This window comes from Helianthus annuus, chromosome 10 (genome assembly GCF_002127325.2).
Source record: "Helianthus annuus cultivar XRQ/B chromosome 10, HanXRQr2.0-SUNRISE, whole genome shotgun sequence".
In the NCBI taxonomy this organism is placed as follows: Eukaryota; Viridiplantae; Streptophyta; class Magnoliopsida; order Asterales; family Asteraceae; genus Helianthus; species Helianthus annuus.
The window spans coordinates 108,978,904-109,003,031 of record NC_035442.2 but is presented as its reverse complement, the minus strand read 5'-3'; the positions used below and the strand labels follow the sequence as shown (position 1 = coordinate 109,003,031).

At 39.1% G+C, this 24,128-nt stretch overlaps 1 protein-coding gene across 1 annotated transcript; it reads left to right on the top strand.

Annotated features, from left to right (window-relative positions):
* The first annotated feature begins 856 nt into the window (after window positions 1-856).
* On the top strand, window positions 857-22,782 carry LOC110882606 (protein FAR1-RELATED SEQUENCE 5-like). Its single transcript, XM_035978266.1, has 7 exons — window positions 857-1,395; window positions 1,548-1,806; window positions 1,953-2,502; window positions 2,600-2,651; window positions 2,762-2,889; window positions 2,945-3,093; window positions 22,573-22,782. Exons 1-7 carry the CDS (start codon window positions 857-859, stop codon window positions 22,780-22,782), a joined length of 1,887 nt encoding a protein of 628 aa, XP_035834159.1.
* The last annotated feature ends 1,346 nt before the right edge of the window (window positions 22,783-24,128 follow it).

Sequence of the window (24,128 nt, the reverse complement as noted above, 5' to 3'; positions counted from 1 at the left end):
AAAGTAAAATTCGTTGGCGTTTTCTAATTTTTTGTTCCAGCAAATCATTCAACAGATATGGCGTTTTGTTCTTTTATCATTGTTCTATGGCCTTTTTTTGTATAATTATTTTTATAATGTGTTGTATGATTTTTAATAGGGTTATTCAATTATGCAATTTAATCACGTTTTAATTGATATTTAATCTATTATTAAGAACTACAATTGGAGTTTTCGATATTAATTTTAATTGTTGTTTACGTTCTAGTGTATTTCTTATGTTTTTACTATCATTGGCGTTTTTCGTCTATTTGATTAGTTTTGAATTTTATTTAGTAGTATTTGTGAATATCAGTTATTACTATTTTGTTAATTTGTGTAAACATTAGTTTTGTTAATTTTGGCGTTTTCATTATAATGTTATATTTTGTTAATTATTTATGTTGTTAAGTGTTTTTAATTATTCATCTCATGGTTTTTGTATCATGTCGTTTTTAAATTATGTGTTTATTATGTCTTGTTTATTATTCAATTAATGGCGTTTTAATGTATAATGTTATTTTGAGACATCCCTCTGTTTTTCTGATTTTTCTGTTCCTCCCTGTGTTTTCTCAGACGATGTCTCTTCCTCGAGTCAAAGGCATTGCCCCAAAACTGGATTACCATTTATCATTCCTGACGTCAGTGAAGAATTAAATCCCAAGAAGGACATGGTATTCTCAAGCCTTGATGATTGTTATTCAATGTATGTTAAGTATGCCAAGGAGTGTGGGTTTTCAGTCAGGAAAGGGACTACAAAGACAAACTCTAAAGGTGTTTACATATTAAGTATTTCTTGTGTACGAGAGCTGGGGTATATAAGGACAAGAAGGTTGATATGTTAGACCCCAATCAAAAGGAGCGAGTAGTGCGATCTAACTTTTCAAAGAGGACTGATTGTGGTGCACTGTTATGTGTACTTTTTGAGGATGGATTTTGGAAGGTGTATAAGTTTGTCGAGGAGCACAATCAGGAACTTGTTGAACGTCCTGATAAGCATTTTCTTCCAACTGAACGACACCTCACTCAGCTCCAGAAGCATGTTATACACAGCATGTCTAAGCTGAATTTGGGTCCTGTCAAGGCGTTTAATGTTATGAAGACTTGTTTTGGTGGTTTTGAAGACGTGGGTGCAAGTAAAGTTGAATTTAAGAACTATAAGAGGCAAATTAACTTGTTCATAGGGGAATATGACGCCTATATAGTTGTGAAACATTTGAATGAAAAAAAACAATCCCAGCCTAATTTCGCGTATGATTACATCACAGACGAAGAGAATCGTTTGAAGGGTCTTTTTTGGTGTGACGGTCAAGCCAAACGTAATTACCACGTGTTTGGTGATGTGATTTCGTTTGACGCCATGTATCGTTCCAACAAGTAATATTTTATAATTCAACTTCTTTGTTTTTGGCTTTTTATTAATTTACATGCAATGGCGTTTTCTTAGATTACATGCAATGGCATTTTACTAGTTTACATTCAATGGCGTTTTATTATTGTTTCATTTCTCATGGCGTTTTCATATGCAGATACTCTATGGTGTTTGTACCGTTCACTAGTATAGACAATCATCACTGCAATGTTACATTTGGTGCAGCATTGTTGGCATCGGAAACTGCTGATACGTATATCTGGTTGTTAAGAGTTTTTCTAAAAGCTATTGGTTCTCAACCAAAAGTTGTTGTCACTGACCAAGATCCAGCAATGAAGAAGGTTGTTTCTGTTGTATTTGTTGACACGAGGCATCGGTTATGCATGTGGCATGTGATGCATAAACTTTCTCTGAAGGTTGTTATGCTTTTTTAATCTTTGGCGTTTTAGGATACACTGCGTTTTAAAATACATGGCGTTTTGTACCTTGTTAATGTTTTTTTAATTAAATTTTGTCTTTTGTTTTTTTTATTTATGCATGGCGTTTTCGTGTTATTTTATAGGTTGGTGTTAGGCTATGCAATTCCACGAATTTTAAAGAACGTATTTGTGGTGTTGTGTGGAGGGATATTCGCACACCTGAAGAGTTTGAATCAGAATGGGAAGCGGTTATCGCAGAATTCAATTTAGAAGATAATGACTGGCTATCTGATATTTTTGCACTTAGGGAATCTTGGATCCGTGCATACTATAGAATGGAGCATATGTCTGGTCTTATGCGAACGACATCCAGGTCGGAGAGTGAGAATCATTTTTTTGGTCAAGTGTGCAATTCGAAAGCTACTCTTGTTGAGTTCATGACGCATTATGAGACTGCAATAGAAGCACAGCGTCACACATATCGTAAAAATGATCATGAATCTCGATACAAAAGACCCCAGTTGAAGAGTAGTTACAAATTGTTGGAAGGGCAAGTTGTTGATATATACACAAAAAGTATTTTTTGTGACGTTCAAGCTGAGCTTATTGGAGTTGCGGATTGCATAAATCAACGTTATGAAGATCAGCCTGATGGGTTTGTTAAGTTTTACGTAAATGACTTCCAACAGCCTTGTACATCCTTATTTGAGGTAAATAATGGCGTTTTGGTTTTTATGGCGTTTTCTGTTAATGGCGTTTTATCATATGCAATATGTTTTTTCGTTTTTAGACGAACATTCTATGCATGGCGTTATAGAGATATTGTTTTTGGCGTTTTTCAGGTAATGTTCCGTAAGTCTGATTGCACATGCAGTTGCTAATGCAGGCGTTTTGAACAGTTTGGTTTGCTATGTAGACATATATTCTATGTTTTGGGACTTATGGACATTAGGGAATTTCCAAAACAATACATTCTGAATAGATGGCGCAAAGAGGCCTCCCCAAACTGCTCTCCTGAATTATTAATTAGTCGTGAATATATGACCGAGCTTGATCCTGATGTGCAAAGTATGATGCGAGGTATTATTTATTCAACCCAATACACTTTGAACCGTTTGTTTATCTGGTAATAAAGAGGAGCTATCCTTATACAAGGATCATGTTCAATCTTATACGATGAAGGTTCAAGATATGCAGATTGTTGCTCCTCCAGCTAGTTCTAGGGATAGATTTGCCAAGATAACTGGTCAATATAAAAACGACAAGAATCCGATAAGAGTCCCTGTAGGTTATAAATCCAAAGGTTCTGGTTCTCGGAAGCGCTTGAAATCTAAACAGGAGATAGCAATTGACAAAAAAGAAATCAAAGTCGAAACTCGGGGCCAAAGAAAGACAGTGTCAGAACTGCAAAGCCTATGGACACTACGCATCAACATGCAAACAGGCCGTAATTAAAAGAAGATCGACAAGGTCTTCGAGAGCCAGTGAAGAGTAGTTTGGCGTTTCGTATTTGTCATTCTTACAGAACACATACTGATGTTATTTGAGAGCCAACGTAGAGTAGTTTGGCGTTTTTTTTTATTTCAATCCTATAGAACACAGACATTTCTCAGTTTGGGGTTATAAATCATTTTTTTTTTGCATCTTTTTCTTTTTTCTACCTCTTTGTTCATAACATGCTACATCGAAGTTAAATAACAAACAATATAAGATCGGGCAAGGAAATCAAACGCCAAAAAAACAATAACGCCACTAAATAAAACTTCCATAAGCTTCTAATTTTGGTCGTGCTAATCTCAAAAATGTTTTGCTGAACAAAATAGATAACATTGTTAATCCTCAGTCAAGAAAGATGTGTAACAATGTTATCCATCCCGTTTAGCTAAACTTTATAGAGAACAAAAGCAGAATCTCCATGAAATGGCTTTTTTGAAGTTTTGTGGTTTTTGAATGTTTTGGCGTTTATATTGAGGATCTTGCTCATTACATAGAGCGAAAGTTTACTGAGAAAATAGTGTATATCAAAGAAACATGGATTTGAATCTTTGATATTTTGGTTTTTTGGCGTTTATAAGTTGAATGGTATAGAGGAAAACATAGGTTTTTGTGGTTTTGGTGTTGATTTTAGTAGTTATGAGAGTTTGTTTATATAGGAAGTTTTTGGCGCGTATTTTAGGCGTGATTTTTATCACAGTAAATGCTAGTAATAAAGTTCCGTCGTTTTAGTACTGTTTGTTCAGCTTTATCGGTTAAAAACAAAGTTTGGCGTTTTATATCTATGGCGTTATATTATGATGAAGTGTGCTATTTGTGTTGAGGCGGGATTTTAATAGCGTGAGTTTGGCGTTTTATGTTAAGTCAAAAGACCCTTTTACCCTTAATGAAGCGCGCCAGATTAATAAAAGTGATTTTATTTATGAAAATGCCACCGCGTCATCTAGTCCATAGATCTTGTAGTTAATGTGGTGGGGTATTGTAAAAGGGTTTTTTTTTTGTGAGAAGTGTAAGAAGTGTTTTAAACCCTTAGATCTTGTAGTTAATGTTTGAGATCAAAAGGGCTTAAAATGTAAATTATATTTTATTTTATTTTTTTGACTAATTTGGATAGATTAGAGATAACAGTGTCTTTTTATTTAAATAAATAAGCTGCCATCAATCTCCATGCACATGCAAGTTTCCTCCCGCACCTCGTCTTTTTTAAACGCCAATAACTTTTATATGCAACTTTAAAAAAAATACACTATAATGACGAGCATTTTTATCTTTAATATGAGTACTGTTTTGGTCAAAAATCACACAAGGATAATACAACCAAACTCTATATAAACGGGGAATGATGCTTGGTTAGTTGAAAAAGTAAAGGATCACTTTAGTTAGAAATATGCAAGTGACACGAGGATTTATACGAGGAAAAAGCCCTTGATCAATGTATGATCTCCGGCATAAAAAACCTCGGGTGACGGCAACTACCGATCACCAAACTTCAATATAAGAAAAATGGTTACAACTTCGGACGATAATGAGCTGAGTACAAGGATCACTATAGTTTCGAGTGTCTAAGCGTGTGAGAATTGTGTTGTGTGTCTTCCGAATGGGGAAGAGTGTTATATATACAAGTGTGAGTGGCCTATTTTAGGTAAACAAACTAATAATCAGCTCATTACCCCTTTAGAAATAAAAGTAAATCTAGCCTAAATTATCGCCCTTAAATCATGCCAAGTTTCCATATCCTTCACAACGTTCATCTCTGATTAAGCATATGCCAAAGTTGTAAAGACGCGTCCCTTGATTGTGATGCTAAGAGCGGATCCTGCTAGACATTCCTGCAAAATGACATTAAGTTCAATGAAAGCAACTGTTAGCATGAGGATCCTATGATGGTCCGTGATCCTGATCCTGGAACTCTGCTGAGGATCACTATCTGCCAAAGAAATAAGGATCACTGGTTAGGATCACATGTAAGGATCATGTATTATAAAAATCCAGCCCTAACAATTGCCCCCAAAATATAAGGAGTTATATTGTAAATTGACGAGTTATATTTTGCTTTGATCTTATCTGCAACGGGCGACTCGGATAACTAGCCGTTAAAGTCGGACTAGCCGTTGCAACCCTTACGTCATTGAAGTGACAATCCTGCAGATCATCATTATAAATAGGAGATAGAGTTGGGATCAATTTGCATTTAAAATCAAAGAAACTCCCTTTATAATCTCGTCTGAAGATCAATCAGGTATCTCTCTTCTTCCTTCTTCCTTCTCTTACTCTGTTTTTCTGCTTCTTTGTTTTTCTTCTGCAAATATGTTGCTCCGGAATTCTCCTCATAAGGATCCTGAGAAGAACAGTCCCTTGAAAGGTCAAGGGATCATCAAAGACTCTCCCACCGAGAGGTGCTGTTTCACTGATCCTCAGGTTGATAGAATCTGTCACTGTTTTCCGGCGAACACCATCTTCAAGTCCTTCACTTCCACTGCTTTGAGTGACTTTATCTCTGATACTTGGGTGGCCTTTCCTGTTACCCCGTTCTTGATAGGGTATTCATATCCTTTCCCACAGTTCACTCAATCCTTCTTCTCTCTCACCGGCATCTGCTATATCCAGGCTATGCCCATGATCTGGAGGGTATTGTATACCCTTGAGAGGATCATTGAACAAGAAGGGATTGACCTTGGTATGGCGGAGCTGGCTGAGATGTACGATCTTACCACTTTCGGACCCCAACGTTATCTATTTAAGCGAAAAGCTGGAGAGGATCATCCTGTCTTCAAGGTCACCAAGAACGACACGAATTGGAAGCGACGGTTCTTCTTTGTTAGGAGGGATACCATCCCTGATAGGAAGGATCTGCCCAAAGAGTGGGCTACTCATGGTAGGATAGAGGATCCTGGAAGGATCACCATAAGATTTGTTCCTTAGGATGAGGATCACTAACATTTTCTTTTGTTTTTTGTTTATTGTGCAGCTATTTCCATCTCTCGTCTGAAGTTGACACCTGCTGCAAAAGAGAGGCTTTTAGCCTTCAAGAAGCTTGATCCGGAGACAAGGACTTTCCAGGTTGCTACTCAAGATTCCCAAGAAGTATCCTCTGCCTCTGTCACGATGTCAAGTAAGTATCCTGATTAAAAAGTAGTTTCATGTAGGATTTTTTAAATTAGTTAGAATACTTATCTGATTTTGTAGGTGCTGGAAAATCTGCTAAATCTGCCTCCAAGTTTGGCATTGATGATCTTGCTAATGTCAAATCTGCGAGGAAGAAGACCCCTGCTGCCAGTCCAACCGCTTCAGCCCCTAAAGCACCTATTAGGGGTAAAGGAAAGAAGAGGAAGGCCTCTGAGGATCTTCAAGGATTTCCCCTGCTCCGCCAACAGTTTCTTGATTACGTTAACGAAGTAAGGATCACTGCTCCTGCTTGTATATCCTGCTTGTATATCCTGCTTGTATATCCTGCTTGTTTGAGGATCATCTGGTCCTGAACTTACCCTTTTCCCTTTTGGCAGAAACTCGCTGAAATAGAAACATATATTGGCCACGTTGAGGATCAAGACCGCCAAATTGCCGACCTCCAACAGATGGGTGTGCTAAAGGATCTCAAGATTGCTGATCTTGAGAAGGAGCTCCGGGCCACCAAGGATAAAGCTGCCAGGATGCTGATCAATTTTGATTATGAGAAGCATGACATTACCCAGGATGCCAAGGTCTCTGCTGCGATAACCATGTATAAGATCCAGCTGCAGATGGCTGCGGAGGCTCAGGATCCTTCCTTCGACAAAGGCACATGGGACGTGGAAGGCTGGAAGGCGAGGCTGGCAGAGTTGGAGGATGATGAGGAGGCTGAGGAGATCCCAATGCTTGAGGGCGGTGATGTTGGCAAGGATCAGGGGGAAGCAAGTGGAGCCGGTGGTGATGGAGCAGCAAAGGTTTGAGCTGCAGGATTGGGCGATGATGGATATTTCGAGACTAGGCCGGAGCCCAATTTTTTAAGTTTGGTAGTGGTTTTTGTGGTTGTTGATGTTTTGAAACAATTTATGGTCTATAACTTAAACAATAGTTTTTAGGGTTAAGGATCATGGATCCTTTGAACAATAGGTAGGATCGCAAATGGTGGAGGGATCCTCTGTTTAGGGGATGAAGCCTTTGTGATCCTGCCGCTTTTAATTTCCTGCACCTGCTATGACAGCATAGACAATGGACACCCTTTGCCAACTCATGTGGACGGGCCACGTTTTGCTGGTAGACACGTGGGTTGGCAATTTTGACAACTTTTTTGAAAGGGTTTAAGATCCTTTGTTAATAAAATAACTTTAATCTTTCTGGCTTACCTTGTTTCGTTATCCTTTATTTATCCTCTTGTTGTCCAATTATTTTAGAAACATATTTGTCAAAGTGACAAAAGCTGAGCAAATCATGTTTAAGAAATTTAGGATATGATCCTAGATCAAATATCCTATCATTGAAAATTTTTAGGGTAGCTTATTTCAAGGATCATAGGCTTAGTTGTCATAGTGTAAGGGTTGTTCAGAATAGTGAGTATAATCAAAATAGTCAAGGATCATACCTGAGAATCCAAGTTAGGATCCTAACCTTTAATCAAGATAACCATAAGTGAAATTTTAACGGATAATAAGGATTAAGGATCCTTATTTGTTTAACTTCGAAAACCTGAAAAATGGAACATAACTTGGGACTAAGCCAATGTAAAAGATAAATTAATAGCTGGGGACATGCCCAAAGGATAACTGGGGACAAGCCAAAAGGATCACTGGGGACAAGCCCAAAGGATAACTGGGGACAAGCCCAAAGGATCACTGGGGACAAGCCCAAAGGATAACTGGGGACAAGCCCAAGGATCGTATGTAAACTGGAGTATGGCCCTTACTGGCGACTATCCAAACTTGGTGACATGAAAATGTCAAAACCTTAGCTAACGTGAAAACGTTAGAAACCTTAGGAACGGATGTATGGTACGTCTACCATTATACGTAGGATCCTAGATATAGCCAGTACGATGAGGTTGTCAGCCCCTAAAGTGGGTACTGGTCCCAAAGACGTGAACTATACCAGGATCATCGTGCGCTACAGGCGAAAACTGGGGACAAGCCCAAGGATAACTGGGGTTGAACCCAAGGATCTGAGATGCTTTTGAAGACTATCGATAATATGCTGAGGATACCTGGACTATCAGAACTCAAATTCTCGTGAGAGAAGGATGAAGGATACGTGATCCTTATCCTTAGGTAAAAATAAGAAAATGGAAAAGTTTTGAGATAAGGACTTTACCAGAGTAAAGGATCACTGATGTCGCCGGGATCCTTCGAGGATGCTTCCGATGTAAGGATCATATGCTTGAAGGATCCTGTTCACATGAAATACTTCTTTAAGTGAATAGCATTCCAGGCTCTTGGTAACAAATTTCCTTCCATGGTTAGCAATCTGTATGCCCCCTTTCCTGCTTCGGCTTCAACCAAGTAAGGACCTTCCCATTTTGGTGCCAATTTTCCGTCAGCAGGATTGATGGTGTTTTGGAATGCTTCTCAACACCATATCCCCGACTTGGAACTTCCTTATCCTGACATTTTTGTTGTAGGCACCAGCCATTCTTCGTTGGTAGCTTGCCATCCTTATCCTAGCCAGATCCCTGATTTCCTCAATAGTATCCAAGTCTTGAGCTAGGTTTGCAGCATTCTCTTCAGGATCACGAGTACTTGTTCTAGCAGTTGGAATCACCATTTCTGTTGGGATCACTGCGTCTGCCCCAAATACTAAAGAGAAGGGTGTTTGACCAGTGGCATTCTTGGGAGTTGTCCTATCAGCCCACAGCACATAAGGCAATTCCTCTGCCCATTTCCCCTTCTTGGATCCTAATTTCTTCTTCAGGTTGTTGATGATGATCTTGTTGGATGATTCTGCTTGACCATTGGCTTGTGGATGGACTGGTGTTGACGTTATCATCTTAATTCCCCAACTGTCACAAAAGTTAGTGGTTCTGCTCCCAATGAATTGGGAACCATTATCACATATAATTTCAGAGGGAATGCCAAATCTGGTTATAATGTTTCTCTTAATAAAGGATATAACTTCCTTTTCTCTGACTTGAGCAAAAGCTTCAGCTTCTATCCACTTGGAGAAGTAGTCGGTCATGGCAAGCATAAATACTTTTCCACCAGGTGCTTTAGGGAGCTTGCCAACTATATCCATCCCCCATCTCATGAATGGCCAAGAGGATGGTATTGGATGCAAAAATTCAGCTGGCTGATGAAGGATATTGTTGTGTCTTTGACAAGGATCACATTTCTTAGCATATTCTACAGCATCCCTTTTCATAGTTGGCCAGTAGTATCCTGTTCTAAGGATCCTTGAGAACAATGCCCTGCCCCCAGTATGGTTTCCACAATCTCCTTCATGGAAGTCTCTCAACACTTCTTGAATTTCAGGATCCTCGATACATCTTAAATATGGTCCTGCAAGAGATCGTTTATACAATACATTATTTAAGATTGTGAATTGAGATACCTTAATCCTGAAAGCTCTAGGATTTTCTCCCATAGGAATCTCCCCGTGTTGTAAGTATCTCATGATTGGTGAGATCCATGATCCTGAATAAGATTGAGTTTCTTCACTAGGGATCATTGCAGTATCCTCTTCTATTTCCATGGCCACCTGATTTTCAATAGCAGGAGCTAGGATATGGATGATGGGGATACTTATATCCTCTGGGATCTTCAACGATGATCCTAGATTGGCCAATGCATCAGCTTCTGTATTTTCCTCCCTTGGTACCTGTGTTAAACTGAAGGAAACAAAAGAGAGTGCCAATTCTTTGACTATCTCTAAATATTTGGTTAGTTTTTCTCCTTTAACAGCATAGGATCCATTAAAGTGATTAGTGATTAGTAATGAGTCTACGTATACTTTAAGGTATCTGACCCCCATATCCTTAGCAATTTGTAAACCAGCAATTAAGGCTTCATATTCAGCCTCATTGTTGGTTGCTTGGAACTCACAGGCTATGGAGTGGGGTATTATGTCCCCCTGTGGCGATTTTAGTAGTATCCCGAGCCCTGTGCCCTTGACATTTGAGGATCCATCAGTGTGTAGTATCCAAGGATCCTTGGTCTCATCCAGCTGCTGGACTTCCAATTCTGCTTCCTTTTGTAGATCACTACTGAAATCAGCCACAAAGTCAGCTAGTGCTTGGGATTTAATGGCTGTTCTAGGCTCATATCTTATATCATGGGCACTAAGCTTTACTGCCCACTTAGCCATTCTTCCGGACATCTCTGGTTTCCTGAGGACATTCTTGATTGAAAAATTAGTTCTAACAACAATAGTGTGGGTTTCAAAATAATGTCTTAACTTAGTTGATGCCATAATTAATGCGAGAATAAGTTTCTCAAGGTGTGAGTACCTGGATTCTGCATCAAGTAAACTCTTACTTACATAGTAAATAGGATGTTGTGTACCTTCGTGATCCTTAACAAGGACAGCACTTACAGCAGTTGAGGATACCGCCAGGTATAAGGATAACACATCTCCTTTTCCGGGTTTCATTAATGCTGGTGCTGAGGACATATATTCTTTAAGGGCTTGTAAAGCATTCTCGTGTTTTTCAGTCCATTCAAACTTCTTGTTTTTCCTTAAGATATCGTAAAATTCTTTACATCTTTCTGAGGATTTTGATATGAACCTGTTTAGAGCTGCTATCCTGCCTGTTAGCCTTTGCACATCCTTAGCATTGGCAGGGGACTTGATATTCACTAGTGCTTTAATTTGCTCCGGGCTTGCTTCGATGCCCCTCTGAGTTACCATATATCCTAGAAATTTACCTGCTTTAACACCAAAGTGGCATTTTGAAGGATTAAGCTTCATGTTATAATTATCAAGGATATCAAATGCTTCCTCCAAGTCCCTTAGGTGATCCTCAGCTTTCTTTGACTTGACTACCATATCATCTATGTATACTTCCATAGTTTGTCCTATTTGATCTTTGAACATCATATTCACCAGCCTTTGATATGTTGCACCTGCATTTCTTAGTCCAAAAGGCATGGCAATATAACAATATAAACCGGTTGGGGTCATAAAGGCTGTATCCTCTTGGTCAGATGGTTCCATCTGAATTTGTTGGAATCCAGATGATGCATCCATAAAGGTCAACAGTTCATGCCCCGCCGTTGCATCCACCATGGAGTCAATGTGGGGTAGTGGGAAAGGATCCTTGGGACATGCCTTATTCAGATCAGTGAAATCGACACATACCCTCCACTTTCCGTTTTTCTTTTGGACAACAACCACATTGGCTAACCATTTTGGATATTTTACCTCTCTGATCATACCTGCTCGAAGTAGTCTCTCTACTTCTTCTTGGATAATGGCATTCCTTTCTGGTGCAAACTTCCTCCTTTTTTGATGGATTGGTTTGATAGACCTGTCAATGCCAAGTTTATGAGTGATAATATCCTTAGATATACCTGTCATATCTTCATGTTTCCATGCAAAGGTAGATTTTCTTCTTTTGAGGAAGGATATTATGTCTTCTTTCATCTTGCCAAGGATCCCTGATCCGATATAGATTTTTGATTCAGGATCACTAGGATCCAAGAGGATTTCGTCCACATCTTGTTCCCTTGCCTCCAAGACATTCCTTGGAGGAATCTGTAATTGCTATTGTTCCCTTGGCTTCGAGGTTGGCTTCATGGATGAGGTATAACAATCCTTAGCCTCCTGCTGATCACTGTCGATCTTGATTATCCCCCATGGGCTAGGGAGTTTCACACATTGATGGTAGGTGGATGGGACTGCTTTCATATCATGTATCCAGGGCCTGCCAAGGATAACATTGCAACAAGATAAACAGTCAATAACACAAAATTTTTGATAATTATGTAATCCTTCCACGTAGATTGGGAGTTTGATGTCCCCCAGAGTTTTCTTCGTTTCTCCACTGAATCCCACAAGCACGGAGGATCTTGGTGTGATGTCTGATTCTGGGATACCCATTTTCTTTAGAACATCAAGCTGGATAATGTTTACTGAGCTTCCTCCGTCGATAAGGATCCTGCGGACAAAATGGTTAGAAATAAAGAGAGTAATAACTAAACTATCATGATGAGGATCCTGGATGTTAATGCGATCATCCTCATCAAACGTTATCGTCTTTCCTTCCGAGACACTTGATGTTCGAATAGGTCTTTCTCCATTATCCATTTTTGCTTCCTTTGCATGCCTTTTGGCTGCCGAGAAGGATGTACCACAAATACCTGATCCTCCGGAAATAAAGTTGATCACTTGTGCATTCGCCGGAGGGGCTGGAGCCTTTTCAGGGATCCTTTCAGGATCCTGAGTCCTTTGCTTTTTTCTTCCCAACAATTCTTTTAGATGCCCCTTGCTTAACAGATATCCAATTTCTTTTCTTAATGCTATGCATTCTTCAGTTAGATGCCCGAAATCCTCGTGGTATGCACACCACTTTGACTTGTCTTTAGTCCCGGATGGTTTGTCATTCTTTCTGGGCCATCTGGCTTTTTCTCCTAGATTCTGCATTGCAAGGATTAGTTCATGATTGTCAACAGAAAAACAATATTCAGAAATCGGAGGATAATCCTCATCATCCTCTTCTTGGTCAACAGCATGCACGTTCTGGTTGTCATTTCTATGGTAGGATTTGAACTTATTGTTCTTGAAAGAGGATCCTTGTTTTTCCTGTTTTGAGGATCCTACTTGCCTCTCCTGGATCCTCTTGTCATCCTCTAGCCGGATGAACCTGAGTGCCCGAGTTCTTACTTCATCTAGGTTCCTGCATGGTGTTATAACAAGATCATCATAGAACAATGAATCCTTAAGCAGTCCCATTTTGAAGGCCTCAACAGCCGTGGCCATATCCAAGTTGGGAATGTCCAAGGATTCTTTACTGAATTTAGTTATATAATCCCTTAATGATTCATTATGACTTTGAGTTACCCTATATAAATCACTAGTTAATCTTTCAAATTTTCTACTACAAGAGAATTGGTTATTGAATAAATTAACTAAATTAGCAAATGAAGTGATAGAGTAAGGGGGAAGACTTAGCAGCCATTTAAGAGCTGATCCAGTAAGGGTGGATCCAAATCCTTTACATAGGCATGCTTCCTTTAACTTTTCTGGGATTGGATTGATCTCCATCCTCTCCCTGTATTGTGCTATGTGCTCCTCAGGATCCGTTGTACCATCATACAGCTTCATAGTAGGGATATGGAACCTTTTGGGTACCTCTGCATCACAAATTGGTGGTGCAAAACGAGATACCTTATGGCTTCCATCTGCAATCTCCGGGATAGGCTTGACTACCCCTGGAACACTTGAGATCATATCCTTCAGCTTCTGTAACTCCCTGGCCATAGCATGATTGATACCTGTATCCTGCACGAATCCATGGTTAGTGGTAAGATAATTATTTAAGGTGTTACCTCCCATCGGGTTCAAGTTAGGAACATTGGGTGTGAATCCATATTGCTGGGATTCTGGGATAATGGATGGACCAGTGGAAGCAATCGTCTGCATTGGAATAAAATCTCCTTGATGGACATCTAGGCTTCCTGTTTGCAAATTCTTCAAGAATCCTGGTATCTGTAGGGATTCTTGAATCTGGGATGATCCTGGGACGAAGGAGGATCCTTGAACCTGGGATGATCCTGGAACAAAGGAGGATCCTTGAACCTAGGATGATCCCGGAACGAAGGAGGATCCTTGAACCTGGGATGATCCTGGGACAAAGGAGGATCCTAAGCTCATGAAGGATCCCAAATGCTGGGCGTAGGATCCCGCCGGTTGGAAATATGATCCTGATGCCTGAGTCATTGTTGCTGGGCTGAAATGCACTCCTCTTGATCCACCCATATATTGAATGTCTGGGACCTCTGATGGCTGAGAAGTAATCATTGGAGTATCAAAATTCAAAGATTTGGGCATTAGTGGGGAATGATCCTCTGCCGTTTTCTTTTGCCTTTCGAGATCTCCGATTTCTCTGAGGATCCTGTCATTAGTTTCATTCTGCTGCTGCATACGATCCCTCATCTGCAAAATCAAAGTAAATATATCACTAGTACTGGGAACAGAAGAAGTTAGAGCAGAAGATGATGGTTTAGATGAGATAGAAGTTGGTCTCTTCTCAGCATTTTTCTGAGATCCAGCTGGTGGTGGAGGCAAAGGTGGAATGCCAGTAGATGAATTGACTGCCGACATCGCTGTGGATGTATTCTTCAATGATGAAGCCATGTAACTCTTCGAAATGATTTCGAACAGAAAGTTTTCTTATGAATGAAGCACCAATTGCCCCACGGTGGGCGCCAAACTGTTTTGGTCAAAAATCACACAAGGATAATACAACCAAACTCTATGTAAACGGGGAATTATGCTTGGTTAGTTGAAAAAGTAAAGGATCACTTTAGTTAGAAATATGCAAGTGACACGAGGATTTATACGAGGAAAAAGCCCTTGATCAATGTATGATCTCCGGCATAAAAAACCTCGGGTGACGGCAACTACCGATCACCAAACTTCAATATAAGAAAAATGGTTACAACTTCGGATGATAATGAGCTGAGTACAAGGATCACTATAGTTTCGAGTGTCTAAGCGTGTGAGAATTGTGTTGTGTGTCTTCCGAATGGGGAAGAGTGTTATATATACAAGTGTGAGTGGCCTATTTTAGGTAAACAAACTAATAATCAGCTTATTACCCCTTTAGAAATAAAAGTAAATCTAGCCTAAATTATCGCCCTTAAATCATGCCAAGTTTCCATATCCTTCACAACGTTCATCTCTGATTAAGCATATGCCAAAGTTGTAAAGACGCGTCCCTTGATTGTGATGCTAAGAGCGGATCCTGCTAGACATTCCTGCAAAATGACATTAAGTTCAATGAAAGCAACGGTTAGCATGAGGATCCTATGATGGTCCGTGATCCTGATCCTGGAACTCTGCTGAGGATCACTATCTGCCAAAGAAACAAGGATCACTGGTTAGGATCACATGTAAGGATCATGTATTATAAAAATCCAGCCCTAACAAGTACCATTTTGCTATATACTTATATAGAGAAAAAAAATACGTTTCAGTCGGATGTTTTAGTCCACGGTGTTTTGTCTATGTTCATACAATGATGTTTTAATTGTATTGTGATTCAAGTTAGGGTGATTTAAAATCCGGAAAGGTTGTATTGTGATTCAAGTCGTGGTGTTTTAACATTTGAAACAACAATACAATCATCCTAGATGGTGTTAAAACACCATGAATTAAATAACAATACAATCAATCCACATGTTAAAACACCATGACTGTATTAGAATTCAAGCCGTGGTGTTTTTTAATTCCGTATGGTGTTTTATACCTATAAAATAACAAAAAACTTTCCAGATGTTAAAACATCACAATCAGTTATTGATACGTAAAAAAAATTGTCTCCTAAAATAACTCCTAAAACAATTATTAAATTGGCTTTTGAAGTTAAATACCTTATTACCCTTAATCCATAAAATTAAATATGCCACGTGTCGTCTCCATAATATCTCTTACACTTCTCACAAACTTCACCCTTTTTATAATAACCTGAACGTGTGTGTGTGTGTGTGTATAATAAAATTGCTTAGAGCATTCACACCTCTTTCACCATTTTTACCCTATAATTACACTAAAAATCACTATATGTTTTTTTTCAATTTAATAATATTTTCATTATACTTTTATCATTATCTTTTTTCTCTCATCTACTCACAACCACTTTCATAATATATTAAAAAACTATAAAAGGTGAATATGTGTCCTCAAATATACTTATGAACAGTAACATTTTCTCTCATTCACTGACAACTACTTAGAGCAACAAGATCATATCCATTAAATTATATGAGGGTGATATTTATATAGTAAAAAAATTGTTGTAAGTGGAAAAGAGAGAAAATGTTATTGTTCATCTGTATATTTTGGAAACACTATTCAACCTCTATAGTTTTTTAATATATTTTGAGAGTGGTTGTGAGTGAAGGAGAGGGAAAATGTGATGATAAAGAATTAAAATATAATTTAATTGAAAGGAGATACTGACTCCAGGATCTGGTGAGTTTGACGGAGCTTCGATCCCGAAACGACGTGTTCGGTGCGATTATTACGACTAAAAAAGGAGTAGATGATAGATACAACACCGAGCAGTCACTTATAATCTGGTCTCTATTGATTATTCAACGTTTACAGCACCACGAGACCAGTTGGACAGCATTTCACCTCTGGGAACCAAAAGCTTGTCCAAATGGGAGCCCCAACCCCCTATTTTTAGACAACTAACACTATGTGTCCATCCGATCGGATTGTCATCCGTCCGGATGGACCTTTACAATACAAAAACCGTGTCCAACTTTCTCTATTCTATACAATATTCAACACGCTCTATCTAACTATTCGCACAGTGGCAAACGTACGAAATATGCACCAACAGATTCCCCCCCGGATGTCACTGTCGAATACTCTTTAAAACTTTGAGAACCTTGAGCCGTGTTTGAATATTATATAATCATCAACTTTTCTACAACTTGAATCAGGTGTCTTGAAATCTGACTATCTAAATCCCCCCTCGATTGATGATTCGGGTTTGCTTTTGCCAAAGTAAAGCACGAATTCCCCCTGGAATGAATCTTCAGGTCTTTTGCACAGTTTACGACTCTCCTCTGATTTGCTAAACTGCAACCATCACAAACAATCACCAATTTGAAACTAATCAATGTAGCATCCTCTGTTTCAACTTTAACCGCATCTGAGCTCAGTTTTTTATATGACCTGTAAGCACCACGATCTCGCATTCCGCCTGCTCAATCTAAGAATGTACAAAAAACTTAACCGGCAAATAATAGAAACTTCATATACCCCACTGGTTAACTTCAAATCCGTGATTCCCCCTGAATATCTAATATCCCGTTTACCGTGATCAACGATAACGCACCATAAGAAAGACAGATCCGAGTAAGCGGTATTCTCCACAATTAGCAAATCTTCATCGGAAAAACAAATCATCTGGTAATGTAATCCGATCTCCGAAGCATTCGTCCACAATCAGATTCATCTCCTCGGATAATCTAGATCTCAGAAGCTATCATCCACGATCACTCTTAGATCTCTGATGCTTTCGTCCACGATCATATATCAACACCTCAGATCATCTTGATCTCGGAAGCTTACACCCACAATCAGATTCATATTCCCCCTGACAATCTGAAGTCGAAACTACCCGAATACTGTTGCAGGGTCACGAATTTCAAAAATGCCAGAATTTCAACATACGACATTGAAATTTTTATTCCCCCTCATTTTGGGAAATTCTGACGTCTCTATCACTGAATTCCCCCTCAAACTGAAATCAGTTTTCAATTCTCTTCTCCGAAAAACTTAACCAAACTAGAATATCACAATATTCGCCACAATTGTCAGTTTTTCGTCTTTGCGGATTTTACGTTTTGGCCCATAAATATTCAGATAACCTGAATGATAAAGATTCTACACCATTATCATGACTACCCCACCAAATTCCACAATCCGTGATCGTATCATCAAGTCTATTCACTGAAGTCCTCGACGGCGTCCCCGAACAACCCAGCTTAGTCGTTAAAAACACGAAAAAATTGTCAATCACCAATTTTTTTCTAGAGACTCCCCTCGTCGTTGCGATCAAAAATTCCTTTTTTAAGCATTTGATCATCTGGTCGAATGGCATGTGACGGATGGTCATTCGATCAGATTGTCATCAGATCGGATTGTCATTCGATCGAACAGCAACATGTGTTTGTGGATCGGATGGTCATCTGATCGAATGACAGAAGAGACAAACAAGTGTTTGTGGATCGGATGGCCCTCCGATCGGATGGTCATCCGATCGGAGTGCCATTCGATTGAAAACAACTGATCTTTCAAACATCCAATAGTGACATGGATCGGATGGTCATCCGATCGGATTGCCATCCGATCGGATATGTTCTAACAGCTCAAGAATACTCTGAATCACGTTTTTTCGATCCAAAATCTTTATTTGTGTGAATTTCATGATGAAACTTCACAGGATTGTGCGCGAATCAATTCCGAACAGAATGATGTCTTCAATTCCAAAATCCATACGTGAATTGACCTTTATTTTGATGATTTTCTCTATTTAACGTTAAAACTCCCGTTTAACCCTAAATTGATGAGCTTTGGGTGACTTAACCGACTGCTAGATCGATTAAATCGGTACCGTAGCTCTGATACCACTACTGACTCCAGGATCCAGTGAGTTTGACGGAGCTTCGGTCCTGAAACGACATGTTCAGTGCGATTATTACGACTAAGAAAGGAGTAGAAGATAGATACGACACCGAGCAGTCACTTATAATCTGGTCTCTATTGATTATTCAACGTTTACAGCACCACGAGACCAGTTGGACAGCATTTCCCCTCTAGGAACCAAAAGCTTGTCCAAATGGGAGCCCCAACCCCCTATTTATAAACAACTAACACTATGTGTCCATCCGATCGGTTTGCCATCCGATCAGATTGTCAACCGTCAGGATGGACCTTTACAATATACAAATCGTGTCCAACTTTCTCTATTTTATACAATATTCAACACGCTCTATCTAACTATTTGCACAGTGGCAAACGTACGAAATATGCACCAATAGGAGAGAAAAAATATAGTTATTTTTAGTGTAATTATATGATAAATTTAATGGAAGAGATGTAAATGCTCTACACAACTACTTTCTATAACATAAAGAAAACTCACAAAGTCATAAATATGAATGCTCTTATATGAGTTATATCATTTATGAAGCAGTGGAAAGGTTAGTCCATTGGTCGAGCTTCGTCAAGTAGGATTAATCCCTTGTTTCCTCGATCGATGGTCGAGACATCCTCTAATCCTGGTCTCCTGCACAATGAAAACATACCGTGACTCGTAACAAGGATGATGGGGTGGGGTGGCTCCTTGTTACCACTCTCCGGCATGAGAAAAAGTATTTGCTTGAGAGCAAGATAAATATTTGAGTAGTATTTGTGAGAGAGCAGATTAGTGTTACCTCAAACCTGGTTCGGGATGGGTATTTATAGCCGAAGAGCGAAGGAGGAGGGCCCAAAGGGCTGCTAGATGGGCCTAGGACCTGACTGACAACGTGTAGCTAGGGTTGTAAACGAACCAAACGAACACGAACAAGACCTTGTTCGTGTTCATTTGTTAAGAAATATATGTGTTCACGAACCGTTAACGAACACTAATCGAACGAGATTTTATGTTCGTGTTCGTTTGTTAAGGAAATGAGCTTGTTCGTGTTCGTTTGTGTTTGTTTGTTAATTTTAGACAAGGAACGTTGACGAACACAAATGAGCACAAACTAATATTCATGAACACAAATGGAAACAAACGAACGCAAACAATCATTCATAAACAGAATATATAATACACCGACACTTATTAGATATTTAGTTTGTCAGAATTTTGAAGTATTTAAATAAATATAAAAACTAAAAACATTAATGAAATATCGAACACAAACGAACACGTTCACGAACACAAACGAACGAACACGACCTCTGTTCATGTTTGTTCATTTAACTAAACGAACGAAATTTCTTGTTCGTGTTCCTTTGTTTAATAAACAAACGAACACAAACGAACTTCCCGCCGAACGGTTCACGAACTGTTCACCAAACATTTGGTTCGTTTGCAGGCCTACGTGTAGCCTTTTGTAGGTGTGTCAGGATCGCAAGTCATGGGAGTGTTGGGCGCACCCGGAGGTGTTGTTACGTCCTGCTGGTGTTGTCAGTCTGTCTACCAGCTTTTATGCATGTGGGCTAGGCAGCTGCGCATTGGGCGGTCGGTTCGCTGCTGTCAGTGCCCGGGCAAACCACTTGTTGGTTTGGTTACTGAAGTCAAAGTGTCAGTTCCACTTGTTCGACAATAGGATGCGGTTTTGGACAGCGTCACTATGTGCGGTAACCTGAGTACAAACTAAACATCCTTATTGCCGTTATGCGCGTGCCCGCGCATGACCACAGCCTGGAAATGTTTTTGACAGAAAGTGAATGGTAGTAGCCACTACCGTTCTTGGCAGTGATTACCGAAACCCTTATATGTTAAGGAAAACATCGATTGTCATACACAAGGTGAGTCTTCTCATCTTTCCTTGAATGGGAAAGCAAACCGGGTTCGCGCGAGCCCGCACGAACGTAGTTGAGTCCTTGTCAGTAAAGGCAATGAACCGGGTGATGGTCACTCGTGCCCAAGCCTGATGCGAGATTTGGGACCATACCCCAAAGTATTATATATATATATATATATACACACACACATATATATAGGTACAGGAACAGGAGAAAACGCCCAAAAGTGTGAGAACGGAACCTGGCCTAACACGTGGCACGCGACATACTGAAGGGCAGAGGGCTTTTTTTTCCTTTTATATTCTTTTTTTTTAAACACGTCTCACAACACCTCTCCATTTTTTGGCATTTAACAAATACATGCGTTTTTATTGTTTTTTTAGATCAGGAGCATAGTAAATATTTTGGAGTTTATGGCGTCCCCAAATTGAATAAAATCATTTAGTAATTAAGTTCTTTTCCTCCATGGCGTTTCCCAAATTCATTAGGCATTTTTGTAGATTTCAACAGTTCATATAGGTTATCAAGGCAAATTTCTAGGCTTTCATGGCGTTTTTAAATTCATTAGAAATTTAAAAGAGTACAGCTAAGACGAAATCAAACAAAAACTAATAGTCTTTGGTGGATGGTATTACATCTGAGATGTAACCATCGCTTTGTTCATCACTCTCCTCAGACTTATCATCATCTTGTCATTGGCGTATAACGCCATAATCTCTTCTCTTCTTTGTTCCATCCTATACTTGAATGTATTCAGAAAGTTGGATCTACCATTGTTCGAAGGTGCTAAATCACAGAGTTGTTGGATAATATGTAATCTATATGTGTTCAGCACTTCGTCCATTGTCAATGAATAATCCCTCCCATGTTGAAAGTTCACCCTCACCATTCTTGTTTGTTCATCCAGAATTCAACTGGTAACTTTTGGTAGATCAGTATCTTCAACATCATCATCATCATCTGAACGGATTCCTCTCACAATCATAGGCCATTGGGACCCTAAGGGCTAGAATATCCCTCTGAACGAATTCATCCATACTAAGTATGGCTGTTAGTGCACTATGTCTGTTGACTTCGTCTTGTATCATGTCATGTATTAGAATTGATAGATCATGGCTCGTAGTTCAAGAAAATAGGATTTAGGAGGTTTAGGGTAATTTCGTACGAAATTACCTAGATGGTAATTCCGCACGGAATAGGTAATATCGCTTGTATGTTAATTTCGCTTGAAGGTTAACAGGTTAATTCCGTACGGAATTAGATTTAGCTAATTCCGTATGAAATGAACTTGTTAATCTCAAACGAAATTACTCACCTATAAATACCCTTAATATCGTTTCATTTGGCACGGAATTAGAATCTTGTAATGAAGTGCTGCCAAATTGTGTCCAGGTGTTGTGGGACTATTAAATCAATAATAGTGACATATTAAAGAGTATCAAGCTGTTTCCACGTCCGTTTCACTGATTCCACCTTTGATTCGGATCTAAAACTCTTCTGATTAGCTAGTTCGGGTCAAACAACGATCCTACAAGTGGTATCAGAGCACAGGAGGAGGAGTTTCATCAAATTCAGCTTGATTTCATCAGAATTTCATACTTCTACATCTTCTTTTCTAAATTGAACAAGTTTTAACGGTCAAAATGGACTGAAATTCACATATGTCATGCAAAACAGTGTTTTAACAAAGCCTTGAAAGAATTGGACTTAAAATCAATCTAAAACTGATAAAATGTGTAATTCCGTTTGAAAAGTTGGTGCGAAATTATGACATCAGCATAATTCCGTTTGAAACTGGTTCTTAATTCCACACGGAATTAGTTGTTCAGGGTTAATTTCGTCTGAACTTGATGCTAATCTCGTTTGAAATTTAATTCCGTTTGAGTTGTTTCAAGCGAAATTATAATTTCGCTTCAAAGATCTAATTCCGTTTGTACAGTCCATGCGGAATTAGTGATTCCGTTTGAAAACCTGTAATCTCATTTGAAATTGTTATTCCGCACCAAAGTTAATTCCGTTTGAAAGTGGATGTTTTGAGTGTTGGTTCATTTCAGGATTGTTTGATACTGTTTAAACTGATTTTGTTTGTTTGATTGTTCTTGTGTCCAGGATCATATAATGGCTGAAGAATTCTACAACACGTTTTTCAACGCGTTTACATCCGAGTCTTCTGAAATCTCAACTGTTACGCCAAAAACCATTACAAAAGCGATAAATGAGAACATTAAACATGACAACTTCTACGGCACACATTCAATACCACCAACTCTAGAAAGTATTGAAGATTATACATGGTGGAAAGAACGTTTCATCAACTAGGCAAAAGCATATGCACACGAAAGCTGGTTCTGTCTAGAGTTTGGATATGAAAGACCAAAGGATGATAAAGGCGAAGATCTTTCACTTAAGAAATTATCCAAAGATGACAAAGTAGAGTGTGCAGCCAAACAAAGAATGATTGCTTTGATTCAATCATCAATCAGAAATGATATGTTCTCTTTATTACAACATAATGGATCATCAAAATCCATTTGGGAAGCCTTAAAGGTTAAAGCAGAGGGGGGTAAACAAATAAAGAAAAACAAAATTGCTTTATTAAAGAAAGAATTTGATTTATTTGATAGTCTGAGTGGTGAATCAGTTAGGCAAATTATTGAAAGATTTGGTCATTTGAAAATTGAGCTTGATCGTTTTGGAATTGTCAAAACAAGAGAGGAAATCATTGATAAGATCATAGAAGCGTTACCACGAGCTGATCAGTGGCAGACGTTTGTTTTTATTCTAAAAAATGATGCTTTGTATGATGAAATTTCTCTTGATGTTTTTGATAGAAAAGATTGAAAGTTGATGTGCACAAAATGCAACATATAAATTACATCAATTGTGGCATAAAACTAACCCTTTTTTAGTACTAATGTTGGAAAAAGTGTGCTTTTGTCTTCCTTTTGTATTTTCAAGATTAAATGAGCTCAAATGAACAAAAGAAGCAAAAAGGCAGCTAAATCTAACATAAATACAAGAAAAGGAACAAAACGTGGCACGCCCGACCACCCGACAACATCTTCCCAAGCAAAACAAGAAGACAGAAGCCTGAACACGCCCCGTGCTGAGTGAGCACGGGGGCGTACCCAAGTGTCAGCAGAAAAGACAAAGTGGTAGAAGCTTCTATTGCCCACCATGGGGCCGTGCTCAGCAGACACGGGGGCGTGGTCAACTGTTGTAGATGCATTTAGTGAAATTGCGAATTGCAATTAATGAAGAGATAGAGTTGGATGGACACGGGGCCGTGCCCAAGCTTCTGTTCAGCCTATAAATAGGAGTGCTTGGAGCTCTTGCAACTCATCCCTTGGCACACCACCTCTCTCACACTTCATCCACCACCCACCACCATCACAACACCATCATCCACCACCATCATCCATTGTCCATCATAGAGTGTGTGAGTCGTCTCGGGATCCAAGATTGATCGTAAGAGTTCTTGACAATCAAAGGCCATGTTTGCCTAAGTCTCTTACATCACTTGGTGAAGACAAGTGTTTAGTGTAATACTTTTTATTTTTAATCTTTTGCACTTTTTAATTGGTTTTGTGTTAATGACTTTAATTACTAGTTTCTTATGTTGAAGGTGATTCTTCCTTATCGTTTGTCCGTGGTGTCTTGGCATT